General features: G+C 44.9%; 1 protein-coding gene and 1 long non-coding RNA gene across 2 annotated transcripts in view; one reads left to right on the top strand and one right to left on the bottom strand.

The window, feature by feature from the left end:
* Positions 1-17,478, bottom strand: part of LOC101694623 (aldehyde oxidase 2) — an 80,256-nt gene that overhangs the window by 8,681 nt on the left and 54,097 nt on the right. Inside the window, exons 28-34 of the mRNA XM_045078535.1 lie at positions 15,737-15,865; positions 13,776-13,850; positions 13,000-13,052; positions 11,533-11,647; positions 7,407-7,472; positions 7,110-7,298; positions 4,427-4,594 (exon numbers count right to left, since the gene is read on the bottom strand). Coding sequence (XP_044934470.1) covers positions 4,427-4,594; positions 7,110-7,298; positions 7,407-7,472; positions 11,533-11,647; positions 13,000-13,052; positions 13,776-13,850; positions 15,737-15,865 — 795 coding nt within the window. The remainder of the gene's footprint in view (positions 1-4,426; positions 4,595-7,109; positions 7,299-7,406; positions 7,473-11,532; positions 11,648-12,999; positions 13,053-13,775; positions 13,851-15,736; positions 15,866-17,478) is intronic.
* Positions 2,996-17,478, top strand: part of LOC123391646 — a 33,540-nt gene continuing 19,057 nt past the window's right edge. Inside the window, exon 1 of the long non-coding RNA XR_006606342.1 lies at positions 2,996-3,490. This is a non-coding gene — a long non-coding RNA (uncharacterized LOC123391646). The remainder of the gene's footprint in view (positions 3,491-17,478) is intronic.

The following is a 17,478-nucleotide window of genomic DNA, read 5'->3' as shown; positions in this document are numbered from 1 at the left end:
CTAAGATGCTTTAAAGAGACGGGTCCGTGTGAGGAGCCAGGCTATGAGAACTTTAGGAGGCCTACTGTGTGAACAAATTGTAATTTCTAAAGAACCGAAGATTTAGCCCCGGGTTGTGATAGAGGCTGATGGCGAGGGAAGCCGGAATAAGGGTTATTCAGGTTTTACCCTCCTGATGTGAAGATAAGTAAGCCATAAATTTTAGTTTTTACTAATTAATTAATTATTTATTTTAGAGAGAGAGAGGGAGAGGGAGAATCTTAAACAGGCTCCACACTCAGCACAGAGCCTGATGCAGGGTTTGAACACACCACCCTGAAATTGTGAGCTGAGCTGAAATCAAGAGTTGGATGCTTAACTGGCTGAGCCACCCAGGCCCCCCACACGTTTTTATTTCTCCTACCTTTATGCCAGGAAGAACAACAACTGCAGCCTCTTAGTCACAAGCTTTTTTCTACCAATATCAGAGACGTACAAGGTAAGGCCGTGTTTGAGGGCTACTTGGTCCTGTGCTACTTGGAATCCAATGAAACTGCCACAGGGCCTTTGTATGAACTGTTCTCTAACCATACCATTACGAGCTTTATGCTTGTTCCCTCACTTCATTCCAGCCTCAGCTCAAATGGCAATGCCCTAGAGAAAATTTCTCTAATAAACCATCAAAAATAATAAAAAATAATCTCTCCATCCCATTCGAGCCCCCGATTTTCCTATTTTGCATCACAGTATTTATCACCACTTGAGATTATGTTGTGAGTCTGTTGTTTCCTGTCTGGTTTCCCCAGTAGTGTGCAAGCTCCATGGGGGCAGGGGTTGGCTGGCTCACTGTTTCTCTTATTCCCCAGCAGTGTGCAGTGCACGGAAAAATGAATGAATGATTGCATGAATGACCAAAGCTGGGGCTTTGATTCTAAGGAAAGGTTAAGGCAAAGTTAGAAAAGTTTTGTTCTATTGATGTACAGGCATAACCCACAGTCAGCTTAGCACCTATAATTCATGATAATTATTTGTCTTTCTCCCCTGCTACACTGTAAACAACTCGAGAGCAAGTATCTGTGAGCCTGGTTCACCAGTATACTCCCAGTACCTCAAAATATGCAAAAAGTATTAAATTGATTTCTTGAATTTGATTAAAAATATGAAAGGTGAGTAGGGATTAGCCAAGCCAAAGTCAGAGCTTGGTGGAGGCCCCTGTCCTTGACAGGAGGAACAGACAGAAGGCGGCAGGTGTGAGGAGGGAAGGCGGGGGAGGGAACCACGCAGAGCTGGAGAAGAGGGTGAGGCTGGCCATGCTGGATGCCGAAGGTTTACAGATTTGGCAGGGCAAGTTGAAAAGTTCTATCTTTATCTGAGGATCAACGGGAACATTTCACCTTGTATACGTGCTAGAGTGACATGGTCATATTTGTCACACCATGACTTTCTGGCTGCACTAGGAATGGGAAGGCCAGCAAAGAGGCTGCTTCCACCCAGACTAGAGAGATGGAAGGTACTTATGGCCCCCAGAAAGGACGCACCACAAAGGGAGAGCCTGCTCTCTGTCCTGCTCTCTGTTTCATTCACTTCGGAATTCCCAGCCCCCTGAACAAGGTCTGCCACCTGCTTTGTGGTACAATACAGATGGAGGAGCATTGCCCTGGCCGGTGACAGGAAGTAACAGAATCTGTATTCTGTGTGTTTCTTGTTCTCTTTGTTAAAACCAAGAGTCAGGACTTCCTCCTCTCTGCTTCCCTTGGGAGGCCCCCCTCAAGGCTGGCCCCACTCAAGACTTGGCTTCTGGTTCTCCCTTCGCTGTTAAGTGTTTGGAGGTCAGAACAGAGAAACTCTTGAATCCCTGAAGTGTTGTCAAGAATTTGAAGAAGCTTTGCTCTTATCATGAAGTCACTCGCAATTATACTGTCCAGATGTTTTTAACCATTTATGGCAGGGATATCTCAATTTTGGAAAATGAGTACTAAATAAGATAAATGTTACGTATAAATAATTATGACTTAAAAGATGATTACAAGTGTATATGTATATATATATATATATATATATATACACATACATCAATTTTTTAAAAAGGTTATATTTGTTTATTTGTCAGAGAGAGAGCGAGCGAGCGAGTGAGAGCATAAGCAGGGGGAATGGCAGGCAGAGGCAGGGGGAGAAGCAGTCTCCCAGCTGAGCAGAGAGCCCAATGTGGGGCTCAGGACCTGAGCAGAAGGCAGATGCTTAACCAACTGAGCCACCCTGGTGTCCCTGAATACCAAAATTTTTATGATTATTTCCCATTAGTGGGATTGAGGCTGATTTTAATTTTAATCTTATTCTTTGTGACATATTTCTTACTTTTCCATAATGGATGTATGTTACTTTTATGAAAATAAAAAATAATACATGTAACTAAAATGAGGTTTATAATATCAAATCCAGATTATAACATGAGGTGCTATTTAGATGTGTTTTAGAAAATGTGAAGGCTGGGTGGCTCAGTCGGTTAGGTGTCTGCCTCCAGCTCATGTCATGATCCCAGCGTCTCGGGATCGAGCCCCGCATCAGGGTCCTTGCTCAGTGGGGAGTCTGCTTCTCTCCCTCCTTCTGCCCCCAGCCCTTGGCTTATGGTCTTTTGCTTGTGCTTTCTTGAGAGTTGCTTCCACTGCCTTGCTCCCAAATAAATAAAATCTTTAAAAAATAATTGGTGTACATAATTAGTGGATGGGTATACCAATTATTAGGTGAGTTATATGCACAAAGACATATTAAATTCGACTTATCAAAAAACCAACAGACTTGGGAGAAAATGGGCAATTGGAATCCAAGTGATCCACTTTTTACCATTGCGTGTGACAGACTGACTTTGCCAGATAGCCCAACTATTAAAAATGGCCCCAAAGCCTGGAAACGAAGGAATTCGTTTTCTGGGAGCCAGGCCGTTTGAAGACTGACGAAGTTAAACGTGGGCAAGAAAGGGAGATTAGAACCTGCTGCTGTGGGTTTTTCGTTTTGTTAATCTGCTCCATTTGGGGAAGGGATATTTATTACTGCAAAAGCTGACTGAGAACATTTTTTGAAAGGTCAGGAGTGCTCACGCTTTGGGGTAGAAATCAAGTGATTCCGCAGTTACCGTGTGACCATCGCTGGTGGGAGGGGCGGGCCGGGCCCTCGAGGCTCGGGTCAGCCCAGGGAAGGGCTCCCTGCCATGGGGGGAGGCTGGTTCCGACTGTGGCCAGTTGAGCAGGACTGAGCGGAGGCAGGCGGTAGTAACCCCCTGGGGCAGTCAGGGGAGGGGCCGCCTCGCGGGGCGCGGCCGTTGCCGGGACACTTGGTGGGAAAGCGGGGCCGCCGGGTGTGGCGGGAGCGCAAGAAATGTGGGGGTCCGATTTGGAGGTGGGAAGAGGAGCGGATCGTGTCAGGGAAGGAAATGTGTCGTGATGTCGCGATGAGCGGCGTTCCCAAATCCTGGGTCACATTACTCCTCCGCTCTACGGCTGGCTGCTTTGAAGAGGTTCGTTAAGTACTGAGGCTTAGTTCTCTAGTGAACTATAGATCTGAACACACAAATTTCTTTTAAGAGGTACAGAATCAATTCTTTTCTCTCTGAGAGGCAACGTACTATACTGGAGCTAGACGGTCTGGGTTCGAATCTTGACTTTGGACAAAGTTTCCTCAATAGTAAAATGAAGAAAATAATACCAGTTACCTGATAGAGTTAGCGAAATGACTGATGAGATGATCTGTGTAAAATACTTAGGGCAGTGCTCAATCAGTGTAACTAGTGTTATTAGTTACATTAGGATCTACGAGGAAATGGGCACAGGTGGGCTCAACGACCTCACCGAGGGGACGTGTTTGCACCAGTCGGGGGTTGGGATGGCTGCGTGCGGGCGCATGTCGCTGGTGACGGCCCGTCCTCCCTCTCCTGGGCCGGCAGGCATGGTCGTGCCGTGCACAAGCAGCAGCTCGTAAAAAGATCCTGTCATTTCTCTAGGAAAGGTGTCCTCTATGTTTGTAAAGGGCACATGGACAATACATTATCAGATGTAGCCACGCGAGACATGGGTAGTTTCTGTGTTTGCTTTTCTTGAAGAGTAGGATAGATCAGGCAGGACAGAGGAGGAAATATTTACAACAGCTCCGCGACATTATCCAGTTGCTTCCTATTCAGCTACTAGTTTTTGAAGCATGATAAATCATCCCGCCTCAGTGCTGCCGAGACAACCAAACACATACCAGATGTGGAAATGCTTTTAAAAAATTTAAAATTGCTACACCTAAAAAAGGTATTGTGTGATTTATTTTTACCCTCTTGTACTCTGATTAGCTTTTATTTTATAATTTGAGCTTGTAATTTGATCAGATTGGGTTATGAATTGACCTCAGAGGCCTAAGAAATAAGAGACAGAAAAGTCACCTTTTAGGAAAACAATCAATAATTCCATACCATCTCTGTGAACCGATCCGCACAGGCCATTCGAACCCATTCTGGTGTCGCTGGGCTCCTCACTGTGAAGTCCTCGGCTATGCCCCTTTCCCTGTGGGCTGCAGCCACCGCATCAGTGATGGCGAAGAACACAGATGAGCCCAGGAACATTCCGGACTCCCCCAAGCCCTGCAAGAGAGCACGTTTGTTGTAGAATCTTCTAGACTAGATTACAAGCTACTATATTTCAGGACCCAGGTCTTTTTCCATCATTGTATCCCTAATGTCTAGCACAATGTCTTGTTCACAGTAATTCTCAATAATTTGTTCACTGACATATTGACTGAATGAAGCTTGAGTACTCATAAAAATCCCAGTATGCCCTGAAGTTCCTAGATCTGTAATGTTGTCTTTAAATCTTTGTCTATAGGAAAGGTAGGTGCGTGCATGTGTGTGTGTGTGGGGGGTATCCTATTGTTTATTTATTTATTTATTTTTAAAGATTTTATCTATTTACTCATTAGAGAGAGAGAGTGGGGGGGGGGCAGAGAGAGGAGCAGGCTCCCTGAAGAGCAGAGAGCCCGATGTGGAACTCCATCCCAGGACCCTGGATCATGACCTGAGCCGAAGGCAGGTGCTTGACTGACTGAGCCTCCCGGGTGCCCTGTGTGGTATCCTGTTTAGAGAAGCACATTCAACGGCCAACTTCATGAGTGAGAGAAAAATGCCTCGTTAGGACTGTAGCACCGGAGAGGTAGGATACTCTAGAAGAAGAGTACAGACTTGGGCAGCAGATGATGGCGTGCAGACCTATCACATGCAGGGAACAGTCAGGTAATATACATGAGTGATGTGAGCAGTTGAGGGACAGCAAGGAAAAGTGGGAATTACGGGGAATAGAGATATTGCCATGTCCTGTCTAAAGGGACCCCTGTTCTTCAGTTCTAGCAATTGATGTCTTCTAAGAATATAACCAAAATTACCAGATCATCCAATTTTTCAAGAGAATTTAGATAATCTTATTTTAATGTACAGTTCTCTGATTTTTAAGACTTATTTATTTGAGAGAGCGAGGAGAGGGAGAGAGAATCTCGAGCAGACTTGCTGTTGAACACGGAGCCCAGTGTGGGGCTTGATCCCAGGGCCCTGAGATCATGACCCGAGCTGAAATCAAGAGTTGGCCACTTAACCAACTGAGCCATCCGGGTGCCCCTACAACTCCCTGATTTAAAAAAAACACTGTGTGGGTCACAGAAAACACATCTGAAGCCTACATTTAGCCAGTGGGCCCCCAATTTGCAACCCTGAGCTGGAGACATGAAGTTCGCATCCTGGCTCTTACTTCCTCTATTTCTCTGGGTGGGATTATCTCTCAGAGCCTTTGTCCCTCTATTGGTGAAATTCGGGCAATGATATTTGCGTTACAGGGTGTTGTAAAGTTCAGGAAGTGCAAAAGCACCTAGCATAGCGCCTGGTACTCGGTAGGTCCCTGTTATTATTACATAGTACACTCCATGGGGCACCTGTAAACCCATGATTTTCCTCAGGCTCTGCCTATGAGTGGCTGGCCACAGCCACAGGACTCACAGGTTCCCCGTCCTACTGTTCTTGGTGGCCTGAAAGCTGCTCTTTGAGTGATTTCCAGCCTAATGAGAATCCAAAGGGGATGCTGATTTTCCTTCCTTTCAAATTTGCAACCCCCCCCCCCCCCCCCCCCCCCACGCACACCCAGAGAAAGTTCCTGGGCTGACAGTGCGCTCCAGTTTGGAAAGGAGAACATTCCAGAGATATAGGTGAACTCATTTTCTCATACATCAGTTCATCACCCCTAGTAAGAAGCCACCTGAAAGTCTTGAAAGGAAGTTTTAGCAATACATCTCAAGCCTAAAGGAAGTTTCTACCGAGAGTGACTTTCTCATAATCTCCATGCAGCAGTGCCAGTAAAAGCTAACCTTTCTTTTCGTTCGCAACTCCACTACGCTAGCAATGACTAACGGTTTGTGTCTTTGTTTCCTGACACCACCAACACTCTGGGCCAGAGAAGCCTTTGCTGGGGGCTTTCTTGTGCACTGAAAGCTCTTTATTTAGCAGCATCCCTGGCCTCTCTACCCAGAGTAGTCGCATCTCCTCGCTCCACAACCCCAGTGTGACAACCACGTATATCCCCAGACACTGCCAAATGTCCCCTGTGGCCCAGTGGAGAACCAGTGTTCTGGATCCATTTCTGGGGATGGACGAGAACCCTGAGCCCCCAAGAGGTGAGCGTTTCATTTGCCATCACAGGGAGCTGGCGAGGTGAGGGTAGGAACCCAGGTCCACTGAGGCCTTGGTCCAGGATGCTTCCGATGCTGCCGCAGCTTCCCAGGATTTCAGGAGTGTGACGCCTTCAATCTCATTTACTATTTCAGCCGTAAGGCTCTTAAGTGAAACTATTATTCTGTCAGATCGGAACTTTTCACTGAATTTTAGCATTTCCAGTGAAAGAGGATACTAACACATAAAGCCCTTGGCCAAGGATGGTCATTGGGCAGAGATCGCTTATCCCTGGGTGACTCTTCTCCAAATTCTAATAGTCTCTTGTCATTTGCTCCTGATACAGGTTGGCATGATTATGACCATGATTATGATTATTTTTGTCCACCTGCTTTCATTTACATGCTGCTCGATGATCACACCACACAGCAGCAGGTGTTTGGGTGCTTACCTTGGAGGAATAGATGGTCGGCGGGCTTTGTGATGATGGTAACAGGGAGACATTGAACTCCTCTGGGACGTCAGCGATCGCTGGAATTTTGTACTCATCTGGGCCTCGAGAGTACAGAACACCTTCTGGGGAATATTTTAGTTCTTCAGTGGTATAAAGGCCCATTCCCTGAATAAAGGAACCCTCAACCTGAAAGGAGAAAACGTCGAGCTCCGTGATGCTGTATGCCTTTTAGAAGTACTTGGCTACCCCAGAATGACTTTCAGGAAGTGTCCATCCTCGTGGGCCGGCACCTACCTGCCCAATGTCAATGGCAGGGTTTAGGCTGCAACACACATCCATGACGATGTCCGCTCGGATTTTCTGCCAAAAATGATAATGATCTCACCGTTAAAAACTTAAATTAAAAAGATTATCTTAAGGTTTATTTAAAGATCTCCACTTACTCCAGAACTCCTGCTGGCTAATCACCCCCCCTGAACCTCCTCAGTTTTAGAGGGGGGAAGAAATCTGCCAAGCCCTTCCACGTTAGTGCTGGGACCAGCCATGACCCCAGAAGATCTTACGTAATCCTGGTTCTGACTTCTTTTAAGTGATTCCAAAGTCCATGGTATCTGAGTGCCTTTGAGTGTCGCTTACTGAATAACTGATCCTGGTTGCTCACCTGATTCTAAACCTGGATTTGTTGTTCTGCTGCATTTCACGAGCTCCCGGAGTCCTCGCGATGATTTGTTGGAGGCGCTATTATTGCCATTTTGCAGAGGAAACCGTGTAGCCATACTGGCAAGTATGAAATTGGAGTTATGAAAGATCTTGGAACACAGGAGGTGAATGTTGAGACTGCCTTTGACTATGTTAATCTCCTTCCTTCCCTGAGAAACATCACACTAACTTGGCCCTTATACGTTGGCATAGGGCCCAGGCAGATTGGTTGTTAAGGAGAAACAGAAAGCCCTTATGTGCCAGTGGTCTACCTCGGAGTATCGCTGGGCTTTCCTTCCGCCCCCATGTCCTGGGCTTGTTCTGACAGTAGCAGCATCCTCTGTTTGGGCTTACCAGCTGGGCTCCTCCCTTCTATCAAGCCCTTTGGGTCAGCAGTTCTGTTTTGACTTAAAAGCTGACCTTTCAGACAATCTTCCATGGACATTGGGACTATCCTTCATTTATTCTCAACAGATAGGGCAGGAGGTTAGACACATCTCAGAGTGGGCCTTGAGTTCACTTCCATCTTGAAAACATATTTTGCCTTAAGGGTGTTGGGCAGTGGGAAGAGATGACTGTGCACTAACGGGACGGACGCACATTCCGGCTCAGCCAGCAGGAGCAGGCCTGCCATTCAGTTTCTCTGATCTCCCTTTAGTTAAAAGAAGTTTGCCTCTTCAAGGAATAAACTCTTTCACAGACTTATGTGATACCACAATGGCTGAACCTTAACAAGTAATAAGGAAGCCACAGGGACAGCCAGATTTTAACTTTACTGGTACCATAAATTCTGGAAGATCCCCATGGGATTGGTTTCTTCAGGGATTTATACCAAAGCCTTCAGCTAGACTTGTCAGATACAATATGTGTGTCCCCAATGCTGCAGCGACATATTTATATTGGAAATTTATTTGCTGCTTCTCTGAAATTCAAATTTAACCAGCCATCCTGTATTTTTATTTGCTAGTACTAAATCTCGCAACACCACCCATGGGGTAGAGAACCAGAATATTAGTTGATTCCTAAAAACACTTTCCAGGGGCGCCTGGCTGGCTCAGTCGGTTAAGTGTCTGCCTTCGGCTCAGGCATGTCTCAGAGTCCTCGGACAGAGCCGCCTGTCAAGCTCCCTGCTCCGTGGGGAGTCTGCTTCTCCCTTCCCTTCTGCCCCTTCTCCTGCTCATGCTCTCTCTCTCCCTGTCAGATAAATAAAATCTTAACAAAAAAAAGCACACCTTGGGGCACCTGGGTGGCTCAGTGGGTTAAGCCTCTGCCTTCGGCTCAGGTCATGATCCCAGGGTCCTGGGATCGAGCCTCGCATCTGGCTCTCTGCTTAGCAGGATGCCTGCTTCCCCCTCTCTCTGCCTGCCTCTCTGCCTACTTGTGATCTCTCTCTGTCAAATAAATAATTAAAAATCTTAAAAAAACCAGAAACACCTTTAAAAACAGCTTTCCACTGAGTGTGGAGCCCTGGCTGGGTTACAGGTGTGTCAGGACACTGGCACTTGGATTTCTGCGAGTCTGGGACAGGATCCTCAGGCTGGTCACCTGCAAACATGAGTTCCTTGCTTGAAAAATCGTGCTGTGCCAATATTATCATTATCTATGTGTGCCATGATGTGAAAAACATTAGGAAACACAGTTTTAAAATAATCATATGAACAATCTGTGATCCTAATTTCATGAGTTTACTTCTTCACAATGATCTAGAGTGAAAATGGAGAGATAATGTACCCTAAGGGTGAACTCAAGTAGAATGGAGGGCAACTGCTCTCCAGACATCCCTTCATTTACTGTATTTTCTATCTTATTTATATAAAGTTTAAGTGATGGACAGATTTACTAAGAATGGGACAATAGAAGTCATTTTGGTAAGAATTTCCAGTTAGTATTTGCAATTTCCTTCCTATTTTACATAAATTGACCATTTCCTTTTTTTTTTTTTTTAAAGATTTTATTTATTTATTCGTGAGAGAGAGAGAGAGAAAGAACAAGCAGGCAGAAGCAGAGAGAGAAGCAGGCTCCCCACCAAGCAAGGAACCCGATGTGGGGCTCAATCCCAGGACCCTGGGATCATGATCCAGCTGAAAGCAGATGCTTAACTGACTGAGCCACCCAGGTGCCCCAAATTGACCATTTCTAATTTCAGCTAAGAATGGTTCAAGATGATGCTGGAATAATCTGTATATGGAATTTAAATGTGTCATTGGTCCATTCTGTAAGTTTCCTAACAATTACTATACTTTGGTTATCCTATATTCTTTTTTTTTTTTTTAAAGATTTTATTTTTTTATTTGACAGAGATCACAAGTAGGCAGAGGCAAGCAGAGAGGTGGGGGGAAGCAGGGTCCCCGCTGAGCAGAGAGCCCAATGCGGGGCTCGATCCCAGGACCCTGAGATCATGACCTGAGACGAAGGCAGAGGCTTTTAACCCACTGAGCCTCTCAGGCGACCCTATATTCTTTTTTTTAAAAATAACGTATTTTATTTAAATTCAATTAGTTAACATACAGTGTACTGTTAGTTTCAGACGTAGAGTTCAATAATTCATCAGTTGCATTTAACACTCAGGGCTCATTACATCAAGTGCCCTCCTTAAGGCCCATCACCAGTCACCCCATTCCCCCCCACCTCCAGCAACCCTCAATTTGTTTCCTATGGTTAAGAGTCTCTTACTGGGGACACTATATTATATTTAAGTTTTCTGTAGTCTCTCTATTCTAAGAATGATACCTGAGGTATATTCATGGTTTACCTTTTATGGTGGAAGTCAGCATTTTTTGGGGGGAAGTTGTTAGCTTTTGATTAAATATGACTCTGCCTCCAGCAGGATGCTTGATTAAGTAGTAAACATAAAAATTATTTTTTCACCCCTGCCCCATCTGTTTTGTTAGGGACAGTAATATCCTTGGGATAACTGACTTCGGAGAAACATCACATTGCTATGTGTTCTCAAATGTTTACTCAAGACAATTTACTCAATGACCTATTCCTTTTGGATTAGATAAGTTGACCTTACTTTAGGAACAGATTTTTTTTTTTTTTTTGGCAAAAACTTTGGAAAGCAATTTTGTTGCCTGAAATGGAATAAAAAACAATGCATTTTAGGCTATCATGAGCAATTCTTTTTTGACTACATCTTTAAAAATTTTTTTAAATTAACTTAATTTTTTTGTTGAGGTATAATGGACATATGACTTTATATTAGTTTCAGGTGTACAGCATAGCAATTTGATATTTGTGTGTATTACGAAATGACTATCACAGTGGTCTAGTTAACATAGTTACCATTACCACACATGGTTAAACATTCTTTTTTCATGTGATGAGGAGTTTTAAGATCTACTCCCTTAACGACTTTCAAATATGCAATACAGTATTATTAACTGTGGTCTTCACATTGCACCTTACATCTACGTGACTTAATTCTTTTATAAACTGGAAGTTTGTAGCTTTTGACCCCCCTCTACTCCTTTCAACTATGCCCCTACCCCCTACGTCTGGCGACCCCCAGCCACTGGGAAGAGCAATTCCTTCCTTTTTAAGTGGAAATTCAGCGTGAGGCTGGATCTCTAGACCTTCCCAAGGAACTGGAAAAAAAAAAATCCTGTTCTTGTTGTACAAGTATTACAAAATTTACTGTTCAATTACAAGTATTTATCGTATGGCACAATTTTGAGGTTGTTGTTTTAACTTGCCAAGAGGAAAGGTATCTTCGGCTGACCTTGTGAGCTCCGGTCAGGCAGTCAATTTCAACCTCGGAACAGGCTGCTCCATAGACATAGTATGGAAAAGGGTCTCCTTCTCCCTTCTCCCAGTCCATGAAGGCCTTGTAGCCCCTGATGGAAGAAAGAAAGCCCATCAGCTTGTGGTGGTGGGGTTCCAAACAATGCTGACTCATTTTAAAAGCCATGATAGTATTTTATTGTATTGATACTTATTTCAACTGCTTTTTAAGCTCATTTAAACTGCCATCTGCATTTCTAACCCAGCTAATTACAGCAGCACTCTCATGTGCCTCCACTTAAAGAAGATACTCTTCGTGCTACAGTTAGGATGCCAAAAAGAGAGAGACTCCGACAGACTGTTTTGGTCTGGACCTCCCAGTGTGTCTGTATCCATGGTGTAGGGTTTGAGCTTTAGTCCTGTGGATTGAGGACCTCAGCTGATTCTATCAACATTCCCAAAGGGACCCCCTAGGCTGTGCTAACTGCGGAATCGGTGATGATTCAGGGATGGTTAAAAAAGGGCGTGGAACTCAGTGCCTTAATGTACAATGGAACACGTGCCAGGCTAAAGGGCTGATTTGCTCTCTTCTTGGTAACTGAACTCAGAGATTTCGAGCTCGTCAAGTACACTGGGCTGTCACCTTCTTCTTTACTTCTTTCTTCATGAAAAAGCTGCTTTACTATTTTCTTTCTCTCTCTCTCTCTGTGCATGTGTGTGTTTAGTTCGCTGATTTGTTTCACTAGGTTATAAAACTCATGTCATACACTTCCTGAACGTGACATCCGGCTCTCTTTGTGCTTCATTCAATAAGCATGAATTGACGGAGGGCCTCCCACAGACAGAAACGGAGCAAATGATGATTGGGGACCATCCTATGAGTCTCTTCCTGCCCAGAGAGGAGCCTCAAAACAGAGAGGTTTTATGATAAAGGGAGGGAGATTTGTAAAGTTGTTGGAAGTTGTTTCTAGTGACGGTATTTTCTACTACTCAACAATGAATAGTAAATGATGATCGGATGTTCTAAGTTATATTAAATTTTTTTTTACGCAATAAGGGTATTTTTATTATTTAACATTTCTTTGGACATAGTTCAAAGGCTTACATAAAATCATATAATCTGGGACGCCTGGGTGGCTCAGTTGGTTAAGCGGCTGCCTTCGGCTCAGGTCATGATCCCAGCGTTCTGGGATCGAGTCCTACATCGGGCTCCTTGCTCGGCAGGGAGCCTGCTTCTCCCTCTGCCTGCCATTCTGTCTGCCTGTGCTAGCTCTCTCCCCCCCCCTCTGGTAAAAAAAAAAAAAAAAAAAAAAAATTAAAAAAAAATCATATAATCTTAGGCTTAGAAGGGACCTCACTGACCACATAATAAAAATTTGTTTTACAAATAAGGGAGCTAAGCCCCAGAGCAATTGGGTCACCTTATATTTTATCAGCTCCGTTCAGATATTACTGTAATTTTTACCTGAAGTATCCAGTGGCCGAAAGACTGATTCTTTGTTCAAAAGCAGCTTCTATCTGCAGAACGGGCATATTTAGTCAGAACAAAATAGATACATCATCTGAGAGGTGAAAATGAAAATATTCCCTATATCAAAATTGACATCTGGTAATTGTTGCTGGTGCTTTGTTGCCGGTGATAGAACTCACTGTAACGTTTCTTCCCTCAGCTGGTACACTAAGAGCTTCCTTCTGGTTGGGCTGAGCTGTCCGAACTAAACAAGTACAATAGGTTCCTGCTGCACATCCATGACGGAGGGGCTGAGCTCGCAAGGTGTTGGGGGGCTTCGTTTCTAAATGTTAGGACCCTCGATGAGAGTTTGAGTGTGAGATAACTGTTCTAATGAGATAAGAAAGGATGTTGTAAAGTTGGATTAGATGAGTCATTTCCTTTGAGACATGTTTAATAACAATAAGGCCTTTTGGTTTTCCTCCTCCCCATTTAAAACAACTGTGTGTGGGGGGGGGGCTTAGGAAGGCTAAGTCGTTTCCTCTTCTTATTGAAGCAGAGTGGTAAGGCTTTCTGGGTGTTCTTCATATGCTTCCGTTCCTCCTCTCAGTGATGCTGCTCCCTATGTGCTTTCTTACACGTACCTGGTACACAGCATGGAGTAGCCGTGTCAGGCTTTCATGATCCTGCCCTTACGCAGAAATCCCTCCCAGAAAAACTGTGTGTTTTCCTCTCGGCCCTGCTTGGGACTGTTTTCTCATGTGTCGTCACGAACAGAGTGGAACACTTACCCAGTCTTCCCATGTACCTTCTGGATTTTTCTTAATGATGGGCTCAAGGCGTTTCAGAAGGATCTGACAAGCATCCTTGAGAGGGTAAAGAAGGGAAGCCTCATTAGAGCAGGACCTGGTGGTTGGGATTTGTGTGGAAGAACAGTGATTGATAACTGATCAGGTTGATCAATGTTTACAAAGTGCTTGATATGGATACACTGGGAACACAGAGACAGTGAAGACACAGTCCCTGACCTTGAGGAGTATCAGTTACTGCATGATTGGTTTTTTTAAAACCTCCCTGGTTCACTTCCTACAAAAATACAGGCTCAGCTGAATTTCTACTTTCAGTTCCCCTTTCTAGTTGTGCTCCTAATTCCTTCTGTTTTTCTACATTTTTGACTTATACCTTCTTTTGTATTTTCTAGCCATTAAAATCAAAGGAACAAAAGATCTTTTCTTTAAGCTATAGTATTTTTATTTAATTTATTTTTTAAAAAGGTTTTATTTATTCATTTGTTAGAGAGAGAGGGAGAGAACACAGCAGGGGGAGTGGCAAGCAGGGGGAGAAGCAGGCTCCCTGCTGAGCAAGGAGCCCAATGCGTACTCCATCCCAGGACCCTGGGATCATGACCCAAGCCAAAGGCTGATACTTAACTGACTGGGCCACCCAGGTGTCCCAAAACATCTTATTTCCATTCTAATTTGTGCTTTCTGGCCTGCAACAATAACATAGCAACAGCCCTGTGGGTCTGAGATATTACTCCACTCTGTCCATTCTTCCATCTGTTTATCCATCTGCCCCCAAACCACTGTAAGGAAGGTCTTGGTTTTGGATGTGAAGTGAGAAGATAACTAAATTTGTCTTTATAATAGTCTAGATCTGCAAAGTTTCTGATCCTTAACACAGAAACATAAAACTCCAGAAGATGGGTTAATGCTTAGTTTGGGTTGACGGCCCCCATACACACTGAGCTATTTCTATCTTGTGCTTGATCCTACCCAAAACTGGGTCTCAAGAAGTTTCCTCCACGTTTGTTCTGAGTGAAAGAACCTCTGGATTTTAGCCCCTAACAAGTGTGTCTGTGGAGGTCAGATGGATTTGAAAATGGTCCCTTTTGGTAGCCTAAGTGCAAGGTTTGGAGAATATGCTCTCCACAATGTCCCAATGGAAAGGTTTATAACAGAAACATGACATGACTTCAAAAGTATGTGCCATCGGGTCTCTGAATTAAGGAATCATAGTCTATTCTGAAAAAGTGAAAATTTAGCAGAAGAAATATCAGTTAGAAAATAAGTACAAAGGATTAGCACGAGTGCTGTGGTAGGACGGCCCTGATGTAGACACTTGAATGGAACCACATCTAAGGGGCCGGGGTTCTGCCTGCTGGTCCTTGCTTGTGTCAGAGGAAACCTGCCCAGCTCGGCAATACTCGGCGCCCAGATTTCTTCTCTCTGTGTGTCCCAGGGACAGAGACTGCTTATTCACCAAGCAGCATTCTCCCCCTGCTCCACAGCAGCTGGGCCTATGGCCTACCCCTCATCCCCTGCACTTGGACACGGCCGAGACTTGTGCCGCCAGGCGATGACTAGTGGAAGTGATTTGCATCTCTTCCTGGTCTGCCCTCTGTGCTTTCTCCCTGGTGATGATGCTCAGGGCAGCCTTGAGAGCCACACGCTGAAGGCGGAGGACCTGCCATTAGTCTCAGGTACTCTAATGCCTGAGCGCTCCCTCTGGACCGCTCTGTGCGCAAGGCAGGAGCTTTTGCTATGTTTGAGCCGCTGACACTACGTGTCTACGTGTCCCCTCAGGGTCCCCTCCTCAAATGAGCACGCTCTTCTGACAGTCTGGTTATCCTGAGACTGTGTTTAATGCCACAGATGACTTCTCGGAAGCCAACTGCTTGTGTCTGCATCGAGCTTGGAGAGCCCGAGATAGGGACACGGTGCGGAAGGGAGAGACAGGCTGGGGAGGGCACCTGCACGGCTCTGCCGTTCACGTCCGAGCCGATGGAAGCTGCAGTAGCGATGGTGTTGGGTACCATGGCCGTGCTTGTTTCACAGATGTGCACCGAGGACATGGGGATTTTCAGTTCACGGCTGGCCACCTGGGAGAAAAACAAATATTTTCGAGTCTGGTCAAGTCTTCTAGGAAGATGTGAGTCATATTTTTAGTTAAAAAATCCTACTGTTTATATTACATCCATGTTATCCTTGAAAGCCTAAATTAATGTGTCTTAAAAAAATTAAAACCACTTTTTTAGTAGAGCCCTGCTGATTTTTAAAGCCTTTTCTTGGTAATATTCCATAGTGGTTCTTCCTTTCAAAGTTAGTGTGTTTAGCATGTGAAGGGTTTACTTTTTTCCTGAGTTTTATTTGGTGACAGTGGCAGGGAGAGAGAGATGGGACCGACTGGTTCAGAGGTTGGTCTTAAATCTGTTGGTATGAACATCCGACGAATTTCAAATGACCTCGAGGGCCCGTCTTCTCTCATGTCCTCCCAGCCTTATCCTTGGATTCTCCCTCTTTTGTCTTCTATTTTCCCTCCTTTTTTTGCTCCTCTAGTCTTTGCTGTCCGCTTTCTTCCTTCCTGTTCTTTTTCTTCCAGGTTCTCTAGCAGACACATGTGGAAAGAAAGATATTTAATCACAAAGAAAGAAAACGAGAGTAAGAAAGGGAGGGAGGGAACAAGGAAGGAAGGAAAAAGCACGATTTTGGTTTCTGTTGTCTTTTAGTTTTGGCAAAAAAACTTTTCTCCCGACGTCTGTAGTTACGGACTTGTTCCCAAGTGCCAATCTACAGACTAACGCTGTTGTAAGATTAAGTTTCCCCAGAAAGAGGCAAAATGGGAAAAGAAAAAAAAGGGGGGGGCAACTTTATTGGTGTTTGGTGATGAAGAGCCCAAGAGATGTATTCGGTCCCCTTGCTGGGAAGGACAGGGGGAGGCTGTGTCACACACATCTGCACCGAAGTCTTTCTGGTCTCTTCAGGGTCCTCTCGCTGCCTCGCTGCCTCTCACATTCATTTTTCTTCCTACGATGGCTGTTATTTCCAGGAATAGGCATGTTTCCTCAATGGTGCAGGAGAAGGGCCTCTGACAACGCCTGGCTTACAGCACAGGAGCTCAGCAACCGTGAGGCGATGCTAGTCCTTTTCTGCCAGCATCGGCACATCGGTGCAGGAAAGGATCTTGGTCCCACGCTTCTCCCCCCGGGTCCGTCCCTGCAGCCGGTGCGTCCAGGAGCTGTGACCAGCCAGACCTGGCGCCTGTGCCTCTGTCGGTGGCTGGAGTTGGGGAAGGGAGGGAGAGGGGCTACAAGGTACGAGAACTGCGGAGTCCTGTAGGACTCTGTGGAATGTAGGGGGCGTAGTCCAGAGGAGCTAAGGGGCTGGAGGGTCAAACTGAGCTAGGTACTATAGTAATCTAATAAATTGGTCATGGTTAAATGAATTCAATTTAAAGGATTATTCTCTTTTCTCTCTTGAGATCCTATCTCCCTACTCTGTGCACATGTGTGTGCGCGTGTTAAAATGTACTTTAGAAATTATGACATGGTGACAGTGGATGACATACTTGTCCTTACTTGTCCAAATTGTGTATTAGCAACCTAGTGTCCAAACTTTAAAAATCATGCATACTGGTCGAAATAGAAAAGCTGGGAAACTCTTGCTGGAGGTAAAGCCTGCACGGGGCACCTGCCACAGTTCTCCAGGGCTCACT

Source organism: Mustela putorius, unplaced genomic scaffold (assembly GCF_011764305.1).
Source record: "Mustela putorius furo isolate JIRA1106 unplaced genomic scaffold, ASM1176430v1.1 tig00000275_pilon_pilon_pilon, whole genome shotgun sequence".
In the NCBI taxonomy this organism is placed as follows: domain Eukaryota; kingdom Metazoa; phylum Chordata; class Mammalia; order Carnivora; family Mustelidae; genus Mustela; species Mustela putorius.
The sequence above is the reverse complement of the archived record's forward strand: the minus strand, read 5'-3'. Positions and strand labels throughout refer to the sequence as shown.